Source organism: Gopherus flavomarginatus, chromosome 1 (genome assembly GCF_025201925.1).
Source record: "Gopherus flavomarginatus isolate rGopFla2 chromosome 1, rGopFla2.mat.asm, whole genome shotgun sequence".
NCBI lineage: Eukaryota > Metazoa > Chordata > Testudines > Testudinidae > Gopherus > Gopherus flavomarginatus.
Genome location: NC_066617.1, coordinates 191770792 through 191795277, shown reverse-complemented (window position 1 = coordinate 191795277; position 24486 = coordinate 191770792). Strand labels below are relative to the sequence as shown.

General features: G+C 38.2%; 1 protein-coding gene across 1 annotated transcript in view; it reads left to right on the top strand.

The window, feature by feature from the left end:
• Positions 1-7424: 7424 nt before the first annotated feature.
• TMPRSS15 (transmembrane serine protease 15) overlaps positions 7425-24486 on the top strand; it is a 90162-nt gene continuing 73100 nt past the window's right edge. Inside the window, exons 1-6 of the mRNA XM_050937118.1 lie at positions 7425-7569; positions 9845-9975; positions 10755-10822; positions 15323-15493; positions 18424-18557; positions 20643-20762. Coding sequence (XP_050793075.1) covers positions 7425-7569; positions 9845-9975; positions 10755-10822; positions 15323-15493; positions 18424-18557; positions 20643-20762 — 769 coding nt within the window. The remainder of the gene's footprint in view (positions 7570-9844; positions 9976-10754; positions 10823-15322; positions 15494-18423; positions 18558-20642; positions 20763-24486) is intronic.

The window sequence follows — 24486 nt, the reverse complement described above, 5'->3', positions numbered from 1 at the left end:
TAATAGAACTGGAGAGAAGTTTGGGAAAGAAAAAAACTTTTATTTGAAAAATAGCCCTTTTTAATTGGAAAATGTGAGCACAATTTTTTTCAAAAATGTCCATTTTTTTTTTCTGAAAAAATATAGCTACCTTTTTCCTTTTTTTTGTTATTTCAGGATTTGTTTTTGTTTTTCTTCCCCTTTCTTCTTTCCCCACTCCATAGTAGCAAAGTGGGAAAAAGAAAAATAGGAGAGAGTAAAGGCGAGAGAACAAGGGAAAATTTGGGAAAAACAAAACAAAACAAATAAAACCCAGATTTGTTTGATAAAAATGTTTCCAAAAAATGCAATAAAAAGTCCTTCTTTTTCAAATCCTACAGAACAAAAACAAATAATTATTTTTTTTCCTTTAATTTTCATGGTTTTTTTTTCATTTTTGACCAGTTGTAACAAAGAGGCATTGAGATTTGGAAGGGCACAAAGCCACTTTTAACTATAAAGTTTGGAATTATATGCTTATCATTTATTTCCCCACCTACTTCCCTTTGTACATGGTCAAATTCTCTTTGAAGGACTAACTATGTTAAAGGAATCAAACTGGCTGATTTCATGTTGTCACACAGGAAGGTGGTTGTTAAGCATTGCAGAGTGTTTTCAAGACTCATAGCTTATTGTATATATGTACAATAGCTTAGTGATGGGGGAAGGGGCAGAAATTATTGTGATTTTGAATTATTTCACCATTATAGAGATTACAATGAGATTCTTCTCAGACATGTTTTGCACATCAGTTTGGTTACTCCTAGTTTCAATGAGGAGTATTTTAGAAATAGCATAGCTATTAGACCACATACAAATCCCACTTGGAATCGTCTCCAGAATATTTTATTTTTTATTTTCTATTGTATCCTCAGTGATAATAAAAATAAATATTTAAAAAAGTAACCTGAAGAGTCCTGTGGATTTTCCATATTCTTCCACTTTGCTTAAGCAATTGGTTGAGAGCAATGTGGCAAACAAGACTCATGGACAAAGTATTCCAGTCTTTATGGTACCCACCACATATAGCCTATTATCAAAGGCAGAAGACTCAGAGGGCAATGAAAGCTACTTGGTAATCATTTCATCCAACTTCTCCAATGCAGTCATTTGCATCTTGAATTTTGTTTTTTGTTTTTGTTATTTTTCAGATCTGTAGAGGTAGAGCTCAGTTTCAAACATGGTTCTAGAGTAGGTTTTCCAAAGAGCTGAAGCATAGTAGATTGACCAAAGACTTGAGTGATGTACAGAACTGGGAGTTAGAAGGTTCGAGTACAACCTCTCCTAGAGGCTCACTGTGTGATTTATTTTGATTTACCATCTATAGGTTTCAGTTATCCCTTCCCCCAAAATGGGGATGATAACGCTTACCTATGTTTGTAATACATTTTGAGATCTACAGTAAATAAAGTTTTTATATACATAACTTTATTTACTGTAGATCTCCAAATGTATAACAAATGTATTCTATATGTACTCCTTAAATCCAGATGCAGATGCTCAAATAGGCATTTCAGCATTTCTCATTTTAAGTGTTTAAATAGCAATGTGAGTATCCAACCTTTGTATCTGAACATTATATTAAGTCATCCCTTTTTTAATGTGTCCTGAAGAATAGTTCATCAATTTGAACTGGCCAACGAATAGGCATATCAGAAATGTAAAGGAAATGCCTGAGATTGTAAAGAAAAAGAGAGTGCATCTATATATAGTTAAAACCAGTGATCTCCCCACCTTTTAATAAATCTCCCAGTACAGATAGCTTTAATAGATAATATATGATTCCGGCCTGTGGCTTAAATCCTTCTTCTTTCAGTCCTATCCTCTTTTCCTTTTCCATCTCTTGGTGATCCCTTAGTATCATCACTGTAGAGATATTTCTACCTGGACAATGTACTCTTTGTTCAAAAAGCCGCTTAAAGGTTCAGGTGAATCCATGCTGACAGTTGAGCAGTGCTTCTGCACAATCAGCAGATAGTATAATTTCATTCTTTCAAAAGCAAAGAGCGGAGAGTGGGGAGTGGGACAGAGACCCATATACCATCCATCTTGATTTTCTTTTCAGGATTTCCATATTTGTCTCCAAGAAGGAGATCTACATACATAAAATATTTTATAATTGCATGCCACCCCTGTACCCCATTATATTGTCCTTGGACTTACTGCTGTTTTCCAGTCATTGATATATTATTAACTCACTGGCTTTTATACCAATTTAATCTGAGCTCCAGTGATGTTTTTACTCCCTCTTGACCTTTCTCTTTTGCCTTCTTGTTTTGCTGTTAACATTATCAGTGGAGATAAGAGGCTGATTCCTCCTTAATTTGTCTTATCTGCCCCTTCCCTTTGGTATTATTTATCTTTGACAGTAAGAACTTTGGGCTCATATGTACTTTTTGTTCACTAGTCCATGGTTCATGCCTTTTCTCCTACTGTTTTTCTTGCACCATGTGTCATTTTTGTCATTCACTTGGGCTTTATATTTAAATTTCTCCCATGACCCACACATTCTCTCCCACCTTTCATGTCACCAAACACAGCACTCAGAAACAAATATTAAAAAAAAAAACCCACAGAGCCATGAATGGAAATATTTGGGGTTAAATTCTGACAGCCTTACTTACAATGAGAAGCACTTAGCTCCACAAGTAGTGCTCCTGAAGTCAGTGGCATTCATCACAGAGCAAGGTATTATTCCATGTGAGGAAGGGTCTCTGATTGTGGCCCTTTTTTGGGACACTTCTATCTAGTGCTGTATGTGTCGGAGCACAAGTTTGGAACTAGTACTAGAGAAAATGAATGCCTAGATCTGGGCGAAGTGTGGCCAGGTGTAATGAAAATTTCCGCACTCAGGTCTGGCAATGCACTTCAACCCAGGCTGGCAAGATCCTGCTGGCCTCCGTTGACCACGGAGAGTTGAGGATGCTACTTTTTTATTGTCTTTCAGCAATGTCTCCACTTTTGCTTTATGTGCAGATTTTATTTTCACCTGAGTTGTCTAAGACTTACAGATGCTTAAGACAGCAGTGTGTTTTTAATTATTTCCCTGATATGGATCAATTCACATTGCGACAGATTAGTTCCCAGCAATCCATTTGGATCATTTCACTGGATACTTAATTTCAGATCCTATTTCTGAACCCTCTTCGAAAATGTATGATGTCTTCAGGGGGTTTAGACTATATTTTTTATCATAGGGTTATTGAAAACCAGATTTTAATTAAATTGTGAATGCACAAAACATGGTATAGCTCAGTTATTGGCTTATGTGATATGAATCTGAATATACTCAAACCCCATTCTTTAGTTCCTTGGCATTCTCCTCTTTATAAAGTAAATGTATCAGTTACTTCATTGCATTCAGTTACCCATAAAAGTATGATTTTGTGCATCTGTTCAGCCAGTGCCCCTAAAAAAACTTCTATTATTTAGTAATCTTGTGTGTGAAAGTTCTAGGACAATACCTTAAAGCATACTCCTCTTGGGTATGCCCATGAGTGGGTCTTTCCATTGCCTGTGGCTCTCCCAACATGAGCAGACCCATGGATCTTATCTCTCAAAGTTTAATCAATAGCTAGACACGAGGTTTCCTACATTCTTGGTCCAAGATGCCAGTTCTGACCAGCAAACACATGCACTGCTCCTTGGTACACTATCACAAGAGTAAAATATCAGCCTCAGTTGTACTTAAATTGGTGCTGAGAAACTCATAATATCAGATAAATGATTTGATGGAAGTTTGTTTCCTAAAAGACTAGGAACACAGCAGTTGTTCCACAATGGATTATTGACAAATGTTTTCCAAAAATATGATGTATTATATCACACACAGGCCAACAATGATGTAATTCCTCTGCTGGATTGCTTTCAAGTTGGAAAACCTGGCATCAAGAAAAGAAATTGTATGGGCAAGAGAATTTTATAGAATGCTAAGAATGTATGCTATGTCGTTGCCATGCAGGCAATACCAAGCCCAAGCTAGCTGTGCCACGGTGGAGAGAACAGGTTGCACAAGAGAGAGACACAAATAAGGAGTCACATAGTCATTTAAGTTACCAAAAACAAGGAAGGTAACTCATGCTGTGGATGGAGTTAAGAATCATGTGAGCCTTTTTTCTCCCACATGTGAGGTTTGACAATAAATATGCCACTGTCCTCATTTAGAATCTCATTAAGTTCTGCAATTGTAAAGCTTGATGGCAAGTCATTTAAGTCCATGTTTCTTAAAGTTGCAATTGCTAGAATTTACCAGTATAACAAACCTAGGAAGCCATATATATGCCTGAGTTCTGTTTTAAAATGCTAGTTCATAAGCATCAGCAAAAATAAGTTAACGGTCTGTTACTAGGTTTTCATCGTAGATGTATTGATGCAGTTTTCCAGCGCTTTCCACAGCAGCCTGCACAGCAAAATGCACTCCGATAACTGAAAACACCTGCCACCAGAAAGCTGAGTCTCACTTTATCTTGTTAATGGAGGGCATTCCTGTGAATATAACCAAATCATTTTCCCATAGACGGATTAACAGAATGTCAGGCTTTGGGTGTGTTTTTCATAGACTGAGTATTAGAGGAATTATCTGAATACAACATTTCCCCTCTTTCTGTGTCAGCAACCTCTTTGCCCTGTGCAATAGTGTGATTAAAAAAGAAAATAAAATCATCACAATGAGACTGTAAATTTTGCTTGGTCTGCAAATGATGTTGGCACAATTTAAAGTGATTGTACTGTCAATCTGCTGGGATTTCACTCTAATATATTTCTTAGGAAATGACCTGAACGAGAATTTGGTTACTGAGACTATGGAGTTGATAATGAAAAGCAGCTATCAGTCAAACAATACTTATATATAATAACACTAAGTCATTTTTTAGAAAAAGTTGTCCATTCCTCTCTACTTTTGAACACAGGGACAGGTACAACATTTGCCCATATAACAGTTAAATATTGTACTCTTTGAAATTATAATATTTTAAAAAATGTTGTTCATAGCTCAAACTGGGTGAAATTGGCCTGCTGAAACTGTTTTTGATTAAAAATGCAGATCCAGGACAACCTAAACATATTGTTAATTTGTGTTGGTTTCACTGAATTATTTCAGTCAAAGAAAAGAGGAAAAAAAGATCAGAAAAGATGCAGTTCATAATTTCCAAAATAAAACATTGTGACTTTCAAATGTTGACTTTGAGTATCATTGAAAGAAACCAAGGAGGAAGAGGAAAATTCTGAAGAATTTTGGTTTCCAATCGACCCAAAATTATTTTTTCTGACATCGTTAGTGAACAAAAAAACTCAATCATGACATCTGTATTCATTCACTGAACTACAGTTTAGCAAATAATTTGTAACTAATAATTTGATTCATTTCACCTTTTTTCTGGTTGCAAATTGTTTACCAGTAGATCATAACATTTTCCCTTATTATTCTAAATTACCCATTAATTTCTTCAGTAAATAATTAGGTTGATGATGAATTATAAATGATTGCAATTTGGAAAATGCACAGAACTGGTAATTATGGCCCATTTAGTTTTGAAAGCCCTTCTTGATGGGCAGGAGATCATCCCTCCAGCTGGGTTCACAGTTTCAGAGCAAACGTTTTTTTAAAGTTACAAAACAAAAACCTAAATATTACCTTATAGCCGGTGATAAATATATTAAAGTGAGAATAATTCATGCAGCACTTACAAGCGTTTCATAATGTCTGAACACATTGTTATTTGTTCAATACCCATGTTAACCATACTAACACAGAGGTGAAACAGACTGGTTTCCAACAATGAATTTGCCAGTGCTCAACTGAGGCCTAAAGCCTTAGCAAGAGCTGGCACCTGGTCTGCCAGTGTCACAATGAGATTGCGCTCTTCCAACTTCAGTTAAAAGATTAATTTATGTGCTTTACTAAGCTTTCCCCAGGCTTTCTAATTTGGCTCTTTATTTGATTATAATCATCCAAGAGATTTCATGGAGAAAAGAACTGATGCAGTAATACTATTTGCTTGGCAGGCAAAAGGCCTTCATTCACTATTTTAATTGTGAATTATCATATTGTTAAATGGATGCTTGAAGGGATTTTTTAAGTGCTTTCTCTCTAGTAATGAACTGGGTGAGTGCCTGCAAAAACATCTTAGTAGGGGGACATGCTTGGACACTGTACAAGAAGGCATTCAACTGGTATGATACCACCACAAATTAAACATTGTCATAATATGTCTATCTCCAAAGTCTTTAAAATTTCTAACTGAAACTGAGAAAAAAGCGTTGGTTATCTCATTATTCTTTTTCAATATGATCAGAATTGGAGACATCTCTTCAAGTTTAAGCCCTTGGCCAAAGTTGAGTAAATCCAAGCATATACATAGCTTGACTGTGTATGCCATGCGTCATAAAACATAAAGCAGCTGAGCTGTGGATTACTGCAGCCTCTTCTGCTACTTCTCATATAATGAGTCCATCAGTTCACTGTGTAGGCATATATTCAAAATTCAGGAAAAGACTCCAACTGTTTATTCTTGTTCAAATGTGCGAAATGGATGTGGTGCAAATATTTATATAGCTAGAAATCCAGAAGTCCTCACTCAATATTCACTTAAACTTTATGCAGAGAACTCTTGATGACTTTGATGGAAGAGTTGCCAGATGAAGGATGTGACCATATTCTTCACAGTGATATTATTATAATATTATTATGGTATAATTATGATGCATTTTGTACTAGACAGGTCATGTGAGGTGTCACTGGAAAAGTTATGATTTGCTGAATATGATTATCCTATTTGTATGCGTGTATCATTTTTATTTCTAAAGTTAGAAATATTGACTATGTATCTGTATTTCAAATGTGCTTACTCTGGGTGGCACTCACCCAACAAGCCTTTCAGGTACAACAATGAAGAAGCCAGACAATGGACCCTGGAAGAACTTAACCTTCCCTTAAATGTTCCACATAGCCTGTAAGTAATGGCTGCTATGACTCAGCAAGGTATGCAAAGACATGTGACCAGGCCACATATTTACTCCTAAAATAGTAAACCAAACCGCAATAAACTATAGTCATAACATTTATTTTAAATTTAAAATTGGCAAAAGACAGATAATTATAAAGCTGATGATTAACATTTACAACTTTGGGTAGCTGTTTGCATACGTATTTTTTATCTTAGACATTATCACCTTCCTTAATGAGAATTTTATTTTCTGTTTATACCAGCATATACTGTACATTGATATAACCAGGAATGATATAAAAACTACATCATACTGACTGAGAGTAAATGAAGATTAATGGTGCAATTAATTTACAAATTTCTCCTATAAATATCTGTTCATGTAGCTCGCTGCCCTCTTTGTTATGCTTATATGTTTCTTGTGACAGCTCTTAATTGATATAAACTTCCTAGCTGGAAATGAATCTGAAAAAATCATTATCTAAGAGAAGTATCCCTCTTAGTGACTTTGAAATCTGGCTTGCAGCTCTGCTTACAATTTTTGTGTGTGTTTGTGCTGGATTAATTACACTTTCTTGGATACTAATCAAGGAGTCACAACAAGGTAAGTAGTCAAGATTTAACCTTTAAAGGAGCTCTCTGGTAAGTGTTCAGACATGGAAGCCAACTGTTGTTGTCATTGTAATTATTTTTTATGTTTCATGCTCTGCTGTTACCCTGTTGCTTTAAAAAGATTCATTACCATATTTTCCCACTGATAATTGGTAGAAACAAGATAAGCAAAAATTTAAGCACTTCAGGCCTGATCTAAAGTTCATTGAAGTTGATGGGAAGACACTTACTGACTTCAAAGGGCTTTGGCCAGGCTCCTGGACTTTAATCTAAATAGTAAAGATTATGATATTTGATCAGATGTGTCAGAGGAAAAATTAAAAGCACTGGTTGGAATATTTTTGTTTTTGTTTTGTTTTTCATTAAAGTAGGCTGTATCATTTTTGTAAATGTCCTTTATCGGAATACCATTTTATTTTACAAGCTTCTGGCTTGATCCTGTGAAGCACTGACTTCCATGCAGGGCCGGAGCTACCATTTAGGCAGCCTAGGCAATCGCCTAGGGTGCCAGGATTATTCGGGGGGTGGCTTCAGTTGACCTGCTGCAGGCATGCCTGCGGAGGGTCCGTTGGTCCGCAGCTCTGGTGGAGCTGCTGCAGTCGTGCCTGCGACAGTCGGCTGCTCGCGCGGCTCTGGTGGACCTCCCACAGGCATGCCTGCGGCAGCTCCACCAGAGCCACGGACCAGCGGACCCTCCGCAGGAATGATTGCGGCAGCTCCACCGGAGCTGCGGGATCAGCGCAGGGGGAGGCGAAATAGCCGTGCGCCTAGGGAGCGAGAAACCATAGTGCCGGTCCTGCTTCCATGTAATGTTGCAGATTCTCAGCATGTCTTGGGATCACATTTTTTTTAAGAGACAAACAATGTTACTAGTTTATGTAATATTTTAATTTGCAATGCCTTCCTCTCCCAACCTTGTGGACAGTGAGATGTGAGAGCACTCACCTGGTAGTTGTAGGTTCTTGGCACATTGCACAAGCCCTCAATAGTCAAGGTAGGTTACAGTCACCGTCAGTGCTAGTAAAAAAAAAAAAAAAATTAAATTTTCCATAGGAAAATGCAGTTTCACTAAAATCAAAACCTGTCACAGGAATGTTTCAATGTCAATGACATTTTTAATGGGAAAGTGCAGACATGAATCCTTTTAACTTTCTTATTTCTTTTTAAAATACTTTTTGCAAAATCATTCTATGGGGCATATGGCAGTGAACCTCTTTTTTTTTTTTTTTGGTACTACCAGACTGGATCCTGGCAAGTGAGATAGGTGAGGAAACATCTAGTCTGAAGATCCTGCTGGGACTTAAGTGTGAGATAGGCACCTGGGTGCCTAGACTGAGGCAGCTGTGTGCATGCTCACTAGCAGATTTTTAGGCACCATAGGGACTTTAACGGCAGAAATTTAGCTGCTCTAGAGACTTTAGATGCCTACAGAGTTGGGCAGCAGCTGGACAGGGGGGTTGAGAACTGTACTGGTGCCTAAATGTTGGACTTAGGTGTCTAAAGTGGCAGTGAGATGTCTGTCCTTTTCTGGATCTAGCCTGTACTACCTACTTTCACATTTTTTTTCATAGATTATAAAGTCACAAGGGACCACTGTGATCTTTAATCTGACCTTCAGTATGCCACAGGCCATAGGATTTTCCTTGAATTAATTCCTGTTTGAACTTGTTTTTTTATAAATTCATCCACACAATCATGTACGTACTGGTAGAAAAGGTCAGTCAGACATACCGTATAATAATTAGTTCAGCGAAAGTAATATTTTCAAAGCTGCATCTCAAAGGGATGTGCGTGTATTTAGAAGTTCACAGAACTTTTAATTGTAGAAAGCCAACAGTGTGAGATCTTGGTGCCTGCAGTCCAAGAACTGACAAACTTTTAATAGCTCATTGCCCCATGCTTCACTTGTATCAGTCAGTTGCTCTAGCTGGAGGAAACTGACCAGTCATTGCCTCTTTCAGTGGGTAATATAGTGGTTCCAGAAAGCTCTGAAATGAAGATATAATTGAAAGTAATGGGATTTGAAAGAAATAGCATGGATTTAAAGTTGCTAGCATTGTGAAATAGTGTCCTTTAAGCAGCTGAAAAGAATCTGACTTTTCTTTTGAAATCAGTACAATGCAAAGAAAAGCTCTGAATAGAATGTGAAAGGAGAGGGTAGCAATATTTTATTATGATCTTTACTGGAAAAGTCAAATGCAACCTCTTACTTACATTTCTACATAATTCAAAACTTCCACTGTTTTGTTTTTCTTTAAATAATCCAGCTGAAGTATATGGAAACAGTCATGCACCCACAGGAACATTTAAAATACTGTCAGGAGTATCATTCAGCCCTGGTTTACAAGACAACTCATCAGCTGACTTCAAGGCTCTTGCCTTTGATGTTCAACAATTGGTAAGAATCTATGGTTAATTCAAGAGGATATAGCAGATAACATGTCATTAACTGTATTGATTCTTTAAAGACATTTAATATTGGTTATAACTGGTTAGGAAATTTCTGACAAAACATTTTTGGAAAATGCAGATTAATCAAATATGAGATGGTTCCATCAGAAACCTGCCTGGGGATTCAGCTGGCATAGGACCACAGGACACTGAGCCCTGGTCTACACTGGGGGTGGGGAGGTGTCAATCTAAGTTACCCAACTTCAGCTACGTTATTTACGTAGCTGAAGTCAATGTACTTAGATCGACTTATTGAGGTGTCTTCACTGCAGTGAGTCGATTGCTGCTGCTCCCCCATCGACTCTGCCTGTGCCTCTCATGGCACTGGAGTACAGGAGTTGACAGGAGAGTGCTCGGGGTTCAATTTATCAGGTCTAGACTGGATGTGATAAATCCATCCATGCTGGATCGATCGCTGCCCTGCGATCTGGCGGGTAGTGCAGACATACCCTGATATCCCTTGGTCCCTGTCCTCAATGCCATAGCCTGGCTATCTAGGAGCTCTAGTAGCTGGTGACTGAAATTGACATGATTCTTGTCCCTTTAACCACTGTTATTTGACTAGCAGCAGTGAAACTGACAAAAATGTCAATTTCAGTCACCTCAAGGAGCACATTTCATTTAGGAAGAAAAACATGTGCGGTGTTAAAATCATAATTGTAATGTGTAATTGTGTATATTTCTAACTATTGTAGTTCTTCAGAATTTTTCATATTTTTTGTATAGATAAATGAAATCTATCAAGCAAGTGAGCTGAAGAATGAATATAAGAACTCTGAAGTTTTGCAGTTCAAGTGGGTATATACTATAGTTCATAATTTTTAAGTTTAAAAATCCTCATTAGGTTATGAATGTCAACAGTGCATAAAAAAGATTCTCTCAAAGGGGTCTGTTGGGACGTTTCATCTCTCTCCTTCCTTTGATGAACACTGTTGTGGAAGGCACGGTATAGTTATATTCCTCTGGATACAGCTTCTTCTCAGAACCTAGTGATGCAAAGCCAAGCCTTGGCCAAAGGGTGTCAAGTAATATACAGTGCTTCTCTTCCCAAGCCAAAAAAAAGTCAAAATCTGTAAAAATTTTCACAGGAAATGTGTTTGCCTTTTTTCAAGCTCTACTGAGTGTGCTTCATCCACGGTGCTCCCAGGCCTTGGTGGCTGACAGAACAAAAGACAAGTTCAAGACTGAGGGACAGATCCTCAGCTGATTTAAACTGACCTAGCACCAATGGAGCTACACCAATGGAGCTACAACAGTTTAGGATCAGCTCTTCTTGGTGGTAGTGATTAGGCTACTATTATAACCCAGACAGACCCACACTTCATGTATTTTGTACAATATAAAACATGGGGTATACTCTGTCGTATTAAAGGATGGTTAGCTGTATTTTCCAATATCCCTCATGCCAGTTATGCCACAACTTGAGTTCAGTCCAGTCCGCTCAAGTTTCAGTGCGGCCCTGATTCGGCAGAGCATATGCTCAGGACCATCCCTATTCACTAACAACTTCAGGACATGCTCAATGTAGCTTCAAAGGCATAGAGCAGAGCACTTGACTTCAGGCTTAGGCATGGATCACTGAATCAGGGCCTGAGAGTTCAAAAATGGCTCAAAATCAGGTCATCAGACAATGTTGACTTGTACAAGGGCAGGAGACATCAGCTCTACTGAAGCAGAAAGTAATGCTCTTGAGCAATGTCTGTTGATGTACCATACATTCAAGGATTGTATCAAACAGACAGAAGAATATGTAATTACTATGCCCCTAACAATACTTTCCCCCCACAAAATCTTCCAAAATAATAAAATAAAACATCTGATTCTCCGTTTCTCCATTGCAGAGTGCGTGTAAAACATTGCTTTTCTGATCTAGTAGTATTGTAAACCCTGCATTGGCATAGCTGACTCTGACTTGGCATAAATGACTACAGAGAATCAGGCTTTCAGTAGAGAAAAGAGAAGAGACATGGTAACCCAACACTGCATTTCCATTCCTTTTAATACAACTGTAAGAGACTGAAATGAGAGAAACAGAGAGAGAGAGAGAGAGAGAGGATCCCAGAGCAGCCCTATTAATATGTATTTAAAAGTGTAGGGTGTTTATATATCTGTAAAGAGCTGTTTTCTCCATTTATAAGCATACAGGAGGAAATGTTAGTGAAGTGTTAGTGAGCATGAAATATTCTCCCACAGTCATTTTCCTAATCATAGATGATTACATATCTAATATTATTTCTATTTTTGTGAGCTTCAAAATAACATGTAGAGGTGTTTCATTTTCACCCCTCCCTTCCCCAATAGATTTTAATTAATATTTATGCACCTGACAAGCATTCAGATTTTTGAAAAAATGCCTCATCTTAGGGTTGACTTACACTGCAGCTGGGGAGCAATTTCCAGGTTAGATAGACATACTCACACTAGCTCTGGTTGACCTAGTGTACTAAAAATAACGACGTTGCTGTGGAGACATGGCTGCTGCGACATACACAGCAGCTTGCGCTAGACACTCAAGCACCGGGGGGACAAGTGGGATTATTGTTGCTGTCACTAACCATGCCTAGGCTATTATTTTTTGCATGCTGGCTCAATCATAGCTAGCACAGGTACATTTACGCGAGACAGAAATGATACCCCCAGCAGCAGTGTAGATTTACCATAAGTGGGTTGATTTTCCTGAGATTTGAGGCTCTCTCTTCCCATCCCCCAATATATTCCTGTTCATTTATGCCCTCTAGACATTTTATGGCAAAATAGTTTGTTTTCCTTTTCTTTTCCTTTTGTGCAGCTAAAGTGAGAGCCAAACCCCTGTGAAGTCACAGTAAGAGTCCATTGATTTCAATTTGTATCAGTCCCCTAAATTCTTTGGAATAATCTCTATTCCTATCCATGGTGAAAATACTTAAATTATTACTTTGACTTAGCAATTGTTTTCTAGTTGACTCTTTTCATGAAAAATTGTTTACCCTTATGGGCAATCTGGTTATTGTTTCACCCTTGGAACTCAGCTGAGTCATAAAGATAGCAATAAAAACTTTTGTTTACTCAGCATGGCCTAGAGGTTATCAGAATCATTTAAGAAATTAGTCTATTAATATATTGCTAACTGTGCTCAGTGCAATGATAGGATTAATCACCTCATATCAAAGAGCGCTGTTGAATCAGTGGCACTCTGCTAGCACAAATACTTTGCAATAAGGATGGTCACTGCTGTTTTTCAGCAAGGAGAGAAAATGTCTTTTTCTCCAGTCAGCAAAATTATATATTCAACTCAACCAAGATGTTGCTATAAGTATAGACCTGAATAACAGGGGTCACCAATAGAACCGGGTGACTAGATACTTTTTCAGTTTGATGGCAGTTCTGAAAAATCAGGAGGAAATGGTTTGGGGCTGACTCAAAACTGAATTTTGGGGCAATTTTTGGTGAATCAAAAAGTCAGAAAAATTGTTGCAAGTTAAACGACATGTTTTTGTTTTTTTTCTCAATTGTAGACAACTTTAAATGTTTCTTAATAACAGCAAAAGAAATGTAAGGGACTTAAGGCCATTCACAAAACAGGAGGAGGATGGAGTGCTGTCCTCTTTTATATCAAGGGCATTTTCCTGGAATATGGGAAACCTGGGTTCATATCTCCACTCTGGAGCAGGAACTTGAACCCCGATCTCCTATATACCAGGTGAACACCTGGGTATTTGGTATTCTTTCAGTTTTGCCTGTTGAAGCTGTTCCACTTTGTATTCAATAGTGAAATATTCACTGGGCCAAAGAGAGAGCAAGCAACTCTATATCTTTGTGATTAGAGCATTCACCTGGGAAGGGGCACACCCAGGATCCAGTTCCAATTAATATTTAATTACTTATAGAAAGTGGGACAGCTTCAATGGGAAAGACCTGATATCTTGGTGAGATATCTGGGGTATGAGAGACCTTGGTCAGGGCCGACTGTAGCCATTTCACTGCCCCAAGCACGATGGCACTCCACAGGGGGTGCTCTGCCGCTCACCAGTCCCACAGCTCCGGTGGATCTCCGCATGTGTGCCTGAAGATGCTCCACCGAAGCTGCAGGACCAGCGAGCGGCAGAGCGCCCCCCGTGGCAGAGCTCCATTCCACCGGAGCCTCCTGCCGCCCTCCAGGCAACTGACAGAGCACCCCCCAAGGCATGCCACCCCAAGCACGCGCTTGGCATTCTGGGGCCTGGAGCCGGCCCTGTCCAGAGTGGGGATTTGAACGTGGGTTTCCCATGGTCCAGTTGATTGTGAATTCTAGTGGGCTTAAGGGGATAGCCCCACCACCTTTTCACTTATGGGAACGGCACCTAAGTCCCCTTGTGAATCTAACGCCCAAAATCAAACTATTTCAGTTTGGACATGTCAAAATGATTCATTTTGAAATTTTTCATTTGTTTTTTTTCAAGTGAGACAACTTGCCAAAGTCCAGAAAAATTCACCACATGTTTTGTTCTCACAAATCTGCGTTTATTAGTGAAATAACATTTCTGCAGAAAATCTTGCCCTGCTCTAATTACCAGGGCATCACTTTAAATGAAAGCCTGTCCCCAAAGAAATGAATGGAAATTTTGCCATTGACTTCAGTGAAACCACGATTTCACCCTGTATTGTTTCATGCGAGCAGTCCCAGTGCTTATGGAATCCACCTGTGACACAAACATACTTAAATTTGGGGTCACAAAAATGAGTACTTTACATGATGTTTTATCATGTGGATATTTCAAGGCTATCATTGTTATAAAGCCTAAAATATGAGACCTAATCAAGACTCAGTGTGGGTTTAGCAAAACACAGGTCCTGATTCTCCTTTCATTTACACCAATATAACACCATTCACTCCTTTGACATAAATGGAGTTACTTTTGATTTACAGCAATGTAAGTGAAAGGATAGTCAGACCACAAGTTTCTAAGATGGTCAGTTCTTTTTAAAAATTAGTCCCTTTCGCCATATCTCTAGTTGCCCATCCATTATACCCTGACAGTTTGAGTTTAGTGGATGGAACCAGGCTTTCATTTAAAGTGATGCCCTGGTAATTAGAATGAGATCCTCATTAGATTCATATATTCTGTAGTCAGAAGGGACCAACCTGACCATCTTATCTGATCTCCTATATAAACACTGGCAACAGAATTTCACCAAAATAATTCTTGTTTGAAACAGAGAATATCTTTTAGGAAAAAAAATCTAATCTTGATTTTAAAAAATGTCATATATTTTATTCAGTTGGTATTTTATGTGATTAACTTGTTTTTTTTTCTGTGATGTTTTCTGTTTGGCAGAAATGGCAGCATTATCGTAATATTCAACCTATACTTTGCACAGTGGGTATCTAATGAGAAAGCAAAGAATGAACTGGTTTTAGGTATTGAAGCAAATAAAACTACCCTTTTGCAGACTATTAACATTGATCTGAACAGCATAGAAATCACAGGTAACTATGAAAATTATTTGCTTTCTTTGAAACCTTGACATATAACTCAATTGCAGATGTTGACGATCAATCCTTCAATGGTATGTGTGCAGATATACAAGTCCACCCATGAAAATTCCATTACAGGAGATGCCTTTACCAGCTGGCACAACAGAGGCTACATAATCAGAAGCTGTAGGGAAGAAGGCCCAAATCCTCAGTGGGAGTTAGGTACCTAAATACTTTTGAAAATCTTGACCAACAGCCTGTGAGCTGTTCACAACTGATCTCCTTTAGCCAACCTGGAAGCAGCATTCACAAACCACATGGGGAGCCATGTAGAGCCTTCTTCACAGAAGGCTGTGTCAGTGTGATATATACACTTAAAAAAGGAAACAAGAGAGTAAAATAATGGTGGGCTCCCAGTGAAATTCCATAATATTAATCCTTTATTTATGGTGTTCATCATTTGTGATGCCTACCAATGTCCTTCAAGGTAATGTAATTAAGGCCCAATAATGCTATTTCATAAGTAAATACAGTTATTTTACCCAGCGTTCGGACCAGGGGTAGTGAGAAGTTCTAGTCTTCTTAGAAAGTGAGATATTCTGCTTTACTTGTGGGGGAAGATAAGAGAAAGAAGGATGATATATCTTACTCATTGCTGAAAGTGGGATCTCAGGTAAGTGGAAACAAACATTAAGAAGAGAATTTAAAAGGCTTTGAAGATTCAGTTGCATTTAACCCGAAAGGAAAAACTCTGACTTGTCAATAACTGGATGAGGTGATTCTAAGCATCATAAATATGATTAAAAAGCGGTGCTGGTACCCTCGATACCAGAGGGAAGAGATGTATGAGCAATAGATAAGACCTGATCCAAAGCCCAGTGAAATAAGTAGGAATCTTCTCATCGACTTCAATGAGTTTCAGAACAGGCTCTCAGGGAGGAAGAGGATAAAAAAATAATTTGAATCCCTTGAAGTGGAAGTTGATTAACTGACATTTTCAACTTCTGTTGGAGATAGTAATAGGTAGCTACTGATTACCTTCATAAGGGGAGGGAGACATCAGGTGTGTAAAGTCTCTTATACTCTATATTCTAAAGGCACATTTCATGCTAGATACTTTAGGTATTCAATGACTAAATTCAGAGCCTTAATCTCAGTATTTATCTTGACTGTTTGAACCATCTAGAAGTTTTTTTTTCTATATAACAGTACATCATTGTGGGCAATGATTGACCACTATGTCCCAGAAATTCTCTAGAAGAAAATTATGAACTAAGGGCAATATATCTACTTGTGAGCTTCGGAGTAGCCAAACTTTTCTTGCTGTGAGGGAGTAACAAGTCTGACTTAAAATGAGACAACAACTGTGTATTCCTCCAGGACTACTGCAACAATGTGATATCAGGAATTGAGCATCCAATTAATAATGAGAATGATAATTGTATATAGCACTTTAACTCCCTAAATCTCAACATACTATAGCAAGAAAAGTCATCTCCATTTTACAGATGAGAAAATTGAGGCACAGAGGTGAAGTGACTTGTCTATGATCCTACAGCTTCCATAGTGATAGAAAGTAACTTTTTTTTTTGGAAAATTGCTGCCACACCCATTTTAATTTCAGCTCATTTAACTGATCCAAATATTGTCTAATGAGATGCAGGTGCCTCAAGGAGTACTGTAATATAAATGATAATATGACTCAAGATGGCTGCTTGAAAAGATATGTCCCTTCTGACAGTCACAGATGAGTCCCCATGAGTCCCCAGACACACATTCTTTATAAAATCCTTCTTGAAGAGGAGAAGGAATAGGGATTGAGGAGCCTGAATGCATGAAAGAGAGAAATGGGAGAAAGGCTTGATGTGAAGTTGTAATCCTTGGTGAGCTTGCAGAGTGGGAGGAAAAGCTGAAAGAGAGGTAAGATATTCCAAGAGAGAATTGGAAAATTTCAAATGGCTCAGAGGAACATTCAAGTAAAAAACAGTCTCAAAAATATTTGCAGTATTCCTACGCCAATGTGAAACTCCAAAATACTTTATACAGAAAGTTTACACTTAACTTGATTTTGTTCCAACAGCTCCTGAAAGTCTGACTACAGGCCTACCTCTAACATTGTCAGGTCAGTACTTCTTGTAAATGAAAACTAGCTTGTGTAATTCAAAGCTAACTGGACCCTGCAAGTGATTGTAATGAGAGAAAGTTGTACCCTAAATAATCAATCATACGTACACACAAGCATCTTTTTTGTGAACTATACCACACATTTTGCACCTGATTTGCAACTCAGGTCTGCTCTTCCTCCAAAAAGAAAACCTCTATCTCTTGAGCTGAAAGATGCTCTTCACTGGCATCCTTTTTGAATAAAGATGACACTATCACACTTGAGGAGGTCTTGACAATGATACTACGCTTGATCTTAGCTCACAGAGAGCCGAGAGGCGGCACAATACACAATACCTTAATCAGCAGCCAAGGGCCTGTGATAGAGGAAGAAGGTGCTTCAGGAGGAGTTGGGAGATTTTGGAGCATCATGAGTAAGAAGGGAAAAATAGACTGTTGTAAGGAAGGTTAAGAGGAAGGTGTTAACCAACGGATAAGCACCCAAACTTTTCAGATTTTTTTTTTAGAACCATCAATAAAGTAAATCTACATGCTAGAGTGTTTACAGATATAGATTAGAACTAAACTATGGGTTATCTCAACTGTGTTTTGTTCTAGCAGATCCTGTGAATCTCACTACAAGCCCCTTTCCATCAGATTCAGGTCAGAAACTTTGCATATCATGAGAATACAAAATAATGCTATTGTTTGTTAATGGAAGAACCTGGTATCTACCTGAAGTCTTTCTGCGTGTGTGTGCGCGCGCGCACATGCATACACACATCTATGATGAGATTGGCTTAATAAATCATGAGATTTAAAAATAATATATGTTGGATTATTTATGTTATGTTACAGATTTTTTGACCTTTTAAAGTTAACATTTTCAAGCTTTTCTACAAAGTCAGGAGCAACAGAAACTTACCTATTTAGAAAATCAAAACTGAGATTCTCACTTGACTGCAGGAGCTGGAGTTTTGAGACTCATGCGAGTTGGTAACTCTGCTTGATTCTGGACAGTGGCAGAGTAGCAAATATGGGCTTCTTTAAAGCAACAATTAACACTTTTCCAACAGTAGGAAGATCTTTTTTAGGCCTTTAAGCGATAGGAAATGTGCTTCTGAGATGTTTTAATCTTGAGGTTTGTTTACATAGATTCAGAACCACTCACTACAAGCAAGTCTTCAACAACTTCAGGTTGGTAATTTAAATATAGTGAAAAGGTTGATGTTTTACATAAAAGACTTTGGTATCCATTCAGTTTTACAAATTATGGGCCTGCCCCAACAAATACTTTATACATAGAATTTCCATTGACTGAAAAGGGAGAGCCATGCACAAAGCAGACCTTTCAAGATTGGGCCCTAAACACAAAGGATGTTTTATAGTATATCGTGTTGGATTAATAGAGCTATTTTTGCAAATTGTGGACTATAGGTATATTTTTAAAAACACAAATTACACTCAGGTGCATAATTCTCACTGGCTTTCAGTGGAAGTTTAGTACCTATCTGCCATTTGTACCTTTGAAAATATTTCCCAGAATCATTAATTAGGGAAAAGTATGAGAAACACAAATGCATTTCAGATATGTCTAAGCATTAGTAATTTTTACATGTACAGTAACAATTTATACTCCTCTATGGATTGTGATTTAGAGGTAATTTGTTCTTCAATCTTAAAATAAAACAGAAGCATTTTCAAACAAATTATCAGTTTTCTTGTGCCCAGAAGATAGCAGTGCAGTTTGTTTTTTTTTTAATAGAAATGAAAATGGACTTGAAGATATCTTTTGTAAACACAACCTTCTTATTGCATATTAATTTCATTCAAAGCACATCTCTGGGTATTTGGTGTAGGTTTTTTGGTGTTTTTTTTCATTGAGTCTAGAAATTTACTAGGTTCAAGCATCTCACCAAGATTTGTGGTCATTCTATTTGCTGATACTTCAGAGGGGTGTTGTGCTTTATATTGAATGGTGCGTTTAAGGTTCTTCTGCTTATCCTAGGTGGTTGTCCTGTGGAAATGGAATTCTCATTATAAATGTGCAGTGCCCTGGCTAATGTTCCCATTCTGCATAAAATAGGCTATGATATAAAGGCTATGAAGAGTATAGCCTATTGCTTGAGTGCAAAATGTCAGATTTTCTTTCTTACACCTTCATTTTGTATTGCAAATACAATAAAAAGACTATATGTCTGATCCAGTATGGCCAATCTTATGTCCTTAAAAGTATTTTGCAGCTTTTTTCTTAAGTCAGATCTTTTCCATCTTCACTCATATGCATTTACTAACAAAGGCAAAAATAAATGTACATAGAACTGAGTGATTTCTCTTCTCCCCACCTCCATACCATCAGGTGTGTACTTCCATGATGCTTATCCAAAATGTCTTTATGGTTCAATCCTGTTCCATTGTCAGAATTCTTATTCACTTAAATGGGGACAGGACTGCACTCTTTGGCCCTGATTCAACAATTAGATCCATATGGAGGGATGCTTACACCCTTGGGCAATCCTGTCAGTGCGACTTCATAGAGATTTAAGGGTCTACCTCCAGGGAGTTGATTGCAGAATCTAGGCAGAAAATTGTACATACATTGTTTTTTTTTACTAAAACTTGTCCTGAAAAAGGCTTTTTTATTAGTGCTGATCAAAATGTGGGAATTCTTTTCCATGACAAATTTTAAATTATTGATGAAATGATTGAAGGAGGAAAACATGAATTTCCAATTGAGTCAAATAAAAATGATTTTTTTTCATTTTGCAAAAAAAAAAAATGATGACAAGATTTCCACCCACCCTAGTTTTGAGCATAGTTCTAACAAGAAGTGAATATTCAGTTTTCATATTTCTGAACTTATTCACCCTTCTGTACTAACATTCACCTTTCTTATGTGTTTTTCAGCTATTATTTATTATCTCAGAGCATGTAAAAACATCATAAGCAAGTTAGACATACAACTCACACAAATGTTGTGTAATCAGGCTTGTGCTGGAGTCTCAAAGGCAAGTCAGTTTTCCTTTGTAATATAATTTTCTTTTTTTCCCCTTTTCTTATCTCAATTATTATTTCAGTGAAGTGTTTGCCTCCTGAGGAACCTTGTGCTGATGCCATAAACTGCATAAGTAAAGACTTATTTTGTGATGGAGTACCAAACTGCCCAGATGGTTCAGATGAATCTGAAAAACTATGTGGTAAGAATGTAAAGCTCTGAATCAATCTTTATATCTGCTTCTACTTGTCAATATATTAAACAACAAAAGTATCTTCCAAACCAATCCCAATAGAAATGATAAATAGAATTCAAGAAGATATTTTACTCTTCAAGAAATGTATGAAACTACAGATTGACTTGATATTTTTATGAATATTTGTATGGTATAATGCTGAATAAGCATAAGCCAGCTATATTCATGTAATGGAAAAGTCATGATCAAATAATTTATCAACGATAGCCAACATTGTGCTATCAAATTATGTTGCTATGCAGCTGCAGAACCACATACCTCATCTCCAGGATGCATTAATCTTAATTTCTTGGTGGAACCAGTACAAAGATGTCTCTTGTGACCAGGGGAGGATCCAAGCACCAACACGCCAAGCGCATGCCTGGGGCGGCAAGCCATGAGGGGCGCTCTGCCAGTCGCTGCGAGGGCGGCAGGCAGGTTGCCTTCAGCGGCATGCCTGCAGAGGGTCCGCTGGTCCCGCAGCTTTGGCGGACCTCCTGCAGGCATTCTGCCAAATCCGCGAGACCGGGGACCTCCCGCAGGCAAGCTGCCAAAGGCAGCCTGTCTGCCGTGCTTGGGGCAGCAAAATACCTAGAGCTGCCCCTGCTTGTGACAGTTGATAATAGTATCCTACTTCAATCTGATATTCTTCCAGTGCTTACTGTTCTTAATTAGCTTTTAATACTGTTGACCAGGGGGATTCTACTGAACTGAGGCAATTTATAGGTCTTTCTTTATTATCTCAAACCTGGTTTTCATCTTACTAGAATGTTTGCAATGGAACTTGTGACAAATTTATGTTATCAATCTGCCTGGGGTGTCAAGTGATCAGGCTGAGGCCTCAGGATCTTTAGGGGAGGAGATGAAGAAAGCACCAAGTGTCTGAATTTTAAAGCTTTATTAATAAGATAATAAAATAACAGCAGTGAGTGTTGAAACTGCTCCCACATCACACAGAGGAAGCAAGAAAGCATTAGTACCCCAGCCCTAACCCACTTTCATACTCACACACACATACAACCCGAGGCTGACCAAGCCTGCATGTAATGTAAGAAGAAGAGGGAGAGGTGGATGGAGTTCTTATCCCATGCACGGGTCATCCAGGGTCCACTGTGATCTCTGTCTTGCTTTGGCTCTCGGAAGGGCTTTTAAGTCCTGGGTTCTTTTGGGGGTGTTTTGTACAGGGACTTCTGCTCCAGATGCTCTTTGTATCAGTCTAAACTGGCTTTCTGTGGCCTTCTCAGCTTTTCTCCAAACTTTTTCCCTCATTGACCTTGTTGTCTCACTCCTTTTCTCAGACCCTGCAATTTGTTCAGCCACTCTCCTGTCTCATGGCTGGTCAGGTGGTGTGGGGGTGGTGGACTCTCCCCCTTCCTTCTGGGCAGGTAGCAGAATGTGTGCAATGGCCTTGGGCTGGAGTCAGTTCCTTATCTTTGGGTGTAGCTGGAACATCAAGTTAACACGTTCTTTTCTCCCCCTCCAGCCTTTTGTCGCCTGTAAAGAAACGTTTCATTCCACACTCACATCTTTAACCCTTAACCCTTCCCAGAATGCCTTGTGATGCTTGCAACAGTGTTAGTAACATACAGTGCTGATCTGTCTCCCCAGGGGACCAGTGGGTTGTGACAAACTGATCAAATAGTACCAAAAATGACTCATGAACATCTCAAGTATAGGCCTGATGTCAAATGGTGCTGAGCCTCTTCTTCAAGATGTTGACTGCTCTTGTTATGGGCTAACTGCATCTCTGCCCCCTCCTGGTCTCTCTGATCCCTTGCTCTTACCTGTCTTAGGGTGGAATCTCACTCTTCTCCTCACACTTAGCTCAAAACCAAGTTATACTCCCCTCTGAGAACCACCACTTATCACTCTGCAGGTCCATCAGGGTTTTGGACACCTGAGTTTCCTCCTTTCAGGGACTTGTTACTTGTGTTAGTGACCATCTTGGAAAAAAATATAGTTCTTTAACAATTGGAACAAAACACTAGAGGAAAAAAAGCTGTTTAAAACAACAAAAAGCCACCACACATTCTTAAATCTCTTGTAATCTTGCACTTCACTACAAACTAAGCCAAATAGGCTTCATTCCAGCCATCAATTCCCATTAAATTAGTGGAATTGGAGGGAATTCAGTAGTTTGTGCAATTGGGCCTTTGACTAAGAACAATGTTTGATGCAATAGTTCCTGCCAATGACTTAGCTAAAGTTTGTACAGTGGTCTGAAGCCATACATAAATGTTCCATGTTATCTGTAATACAAAGTATTCTGCTTGCTACAATTAAAGAAATAAACTCATCTTTTTTTCTCTCTCTTTTTTTTTTACAGTAATTGCATATGTTTTTCATTACAATAAATAACACTTTTTCATAGCATCATAAAATGCAGGGCTGGAAGGGACCTTGAGAGTCATCAAGTCCAGCCCCCTGCACTGAGGCAGGACCACGTTTGCTTATGAGGTCAATTTTGCTCACAAATTTTACTTATGTTTTGTAGAGAACTAATAGAAACACTTGTAAAATAAGAGAGAATTCAGTGGACTCTTTGAATGCTCAATTCCTTTGAAAAATCAGAACATTATTTCTTACTTATAGCAATATTTCTTTAGATTGCATTGAATATGTAAAAATGAGTCCAAAATTGCATGGGTCTTTAAGACAGAGATGATGTGCAATTATGTCACGCAGGAGCTTGAAATAGAGTATTCACAAAGCAAAATCCAGGAGTTACAGCCTGTTCTAGGAAGTTACTGGTGGAATCCTTTTCCTTTTAATTTGTGCCTGGTGGATCAAGCATCCAACCTATTCTTTTCAGTTCACATTTTCACTGAAAGCTGCTCTTCACAGCCCTGGGGAAAATAAAAGTCTGGTTTCAGGACAACATGTTATTCGGCCTGTCACCCTTATTTTAGATTTTGATTCTTAAATCTTATGCTCAAAAGTGAAGAGCTTTTCCAGGCTTCTATATTTAGGTTTCTTAGCAACATTTGCAGAGCCAGTGTACAGAATGGCAATAAGTCATGTGCACATTTGGGAGACCTGCCAAGTTTTCCACCTCTTTGATTTTTCACTCCTGTCCCATCCCCCAGAGTGACTTAATACAGCCGTATAATAGCTAAAGTTGTCTAGCTTTTCAGAAGTGCCGCAGAGTTTTACAATGAGATTTATAGCCAATTTATAATTCTTGTTGCAAGTGCTTTTGCACACAAAAAGTGCTATTTCCCTTTGAACAACTAAACTTGATTTCTCCTTCCCCCCTCCCACTCTTCCCCAGTTTATTTCTCCCTCTAGTGTTACTGAGTTTAGCATATGCTAGAGATGTATAGATACATTACAGGAAAGGTGAAATTCTAACAGTTTCTTCCTGCCTTTGACAAAGTGTAGTGAAATCTATAAGCTTTTAAGCAGAGATTCAGACAATGATGAAAAATACATGATGAAAAATACATTCATTTTCTAGTTTTATCAATAAAATGTTTCCTTTTGGCTCTGCTATGGGCAGCAGCATCAATAGGCAATACTGAAGGGCAGTTAGAAATAGCCGTTAAGGAGTCTCCAGAGAAGTAGGGAAAGCCTAAACTGTTTATATTATTAAATAGTTTTGTTGGAAACGCAGCAGTATAGCTCATCAGTCTAAGGAAAGGGAATCTGGAGGCTCATCCCTTGGGGGCATTATTTTTCATAATGGGCGCTA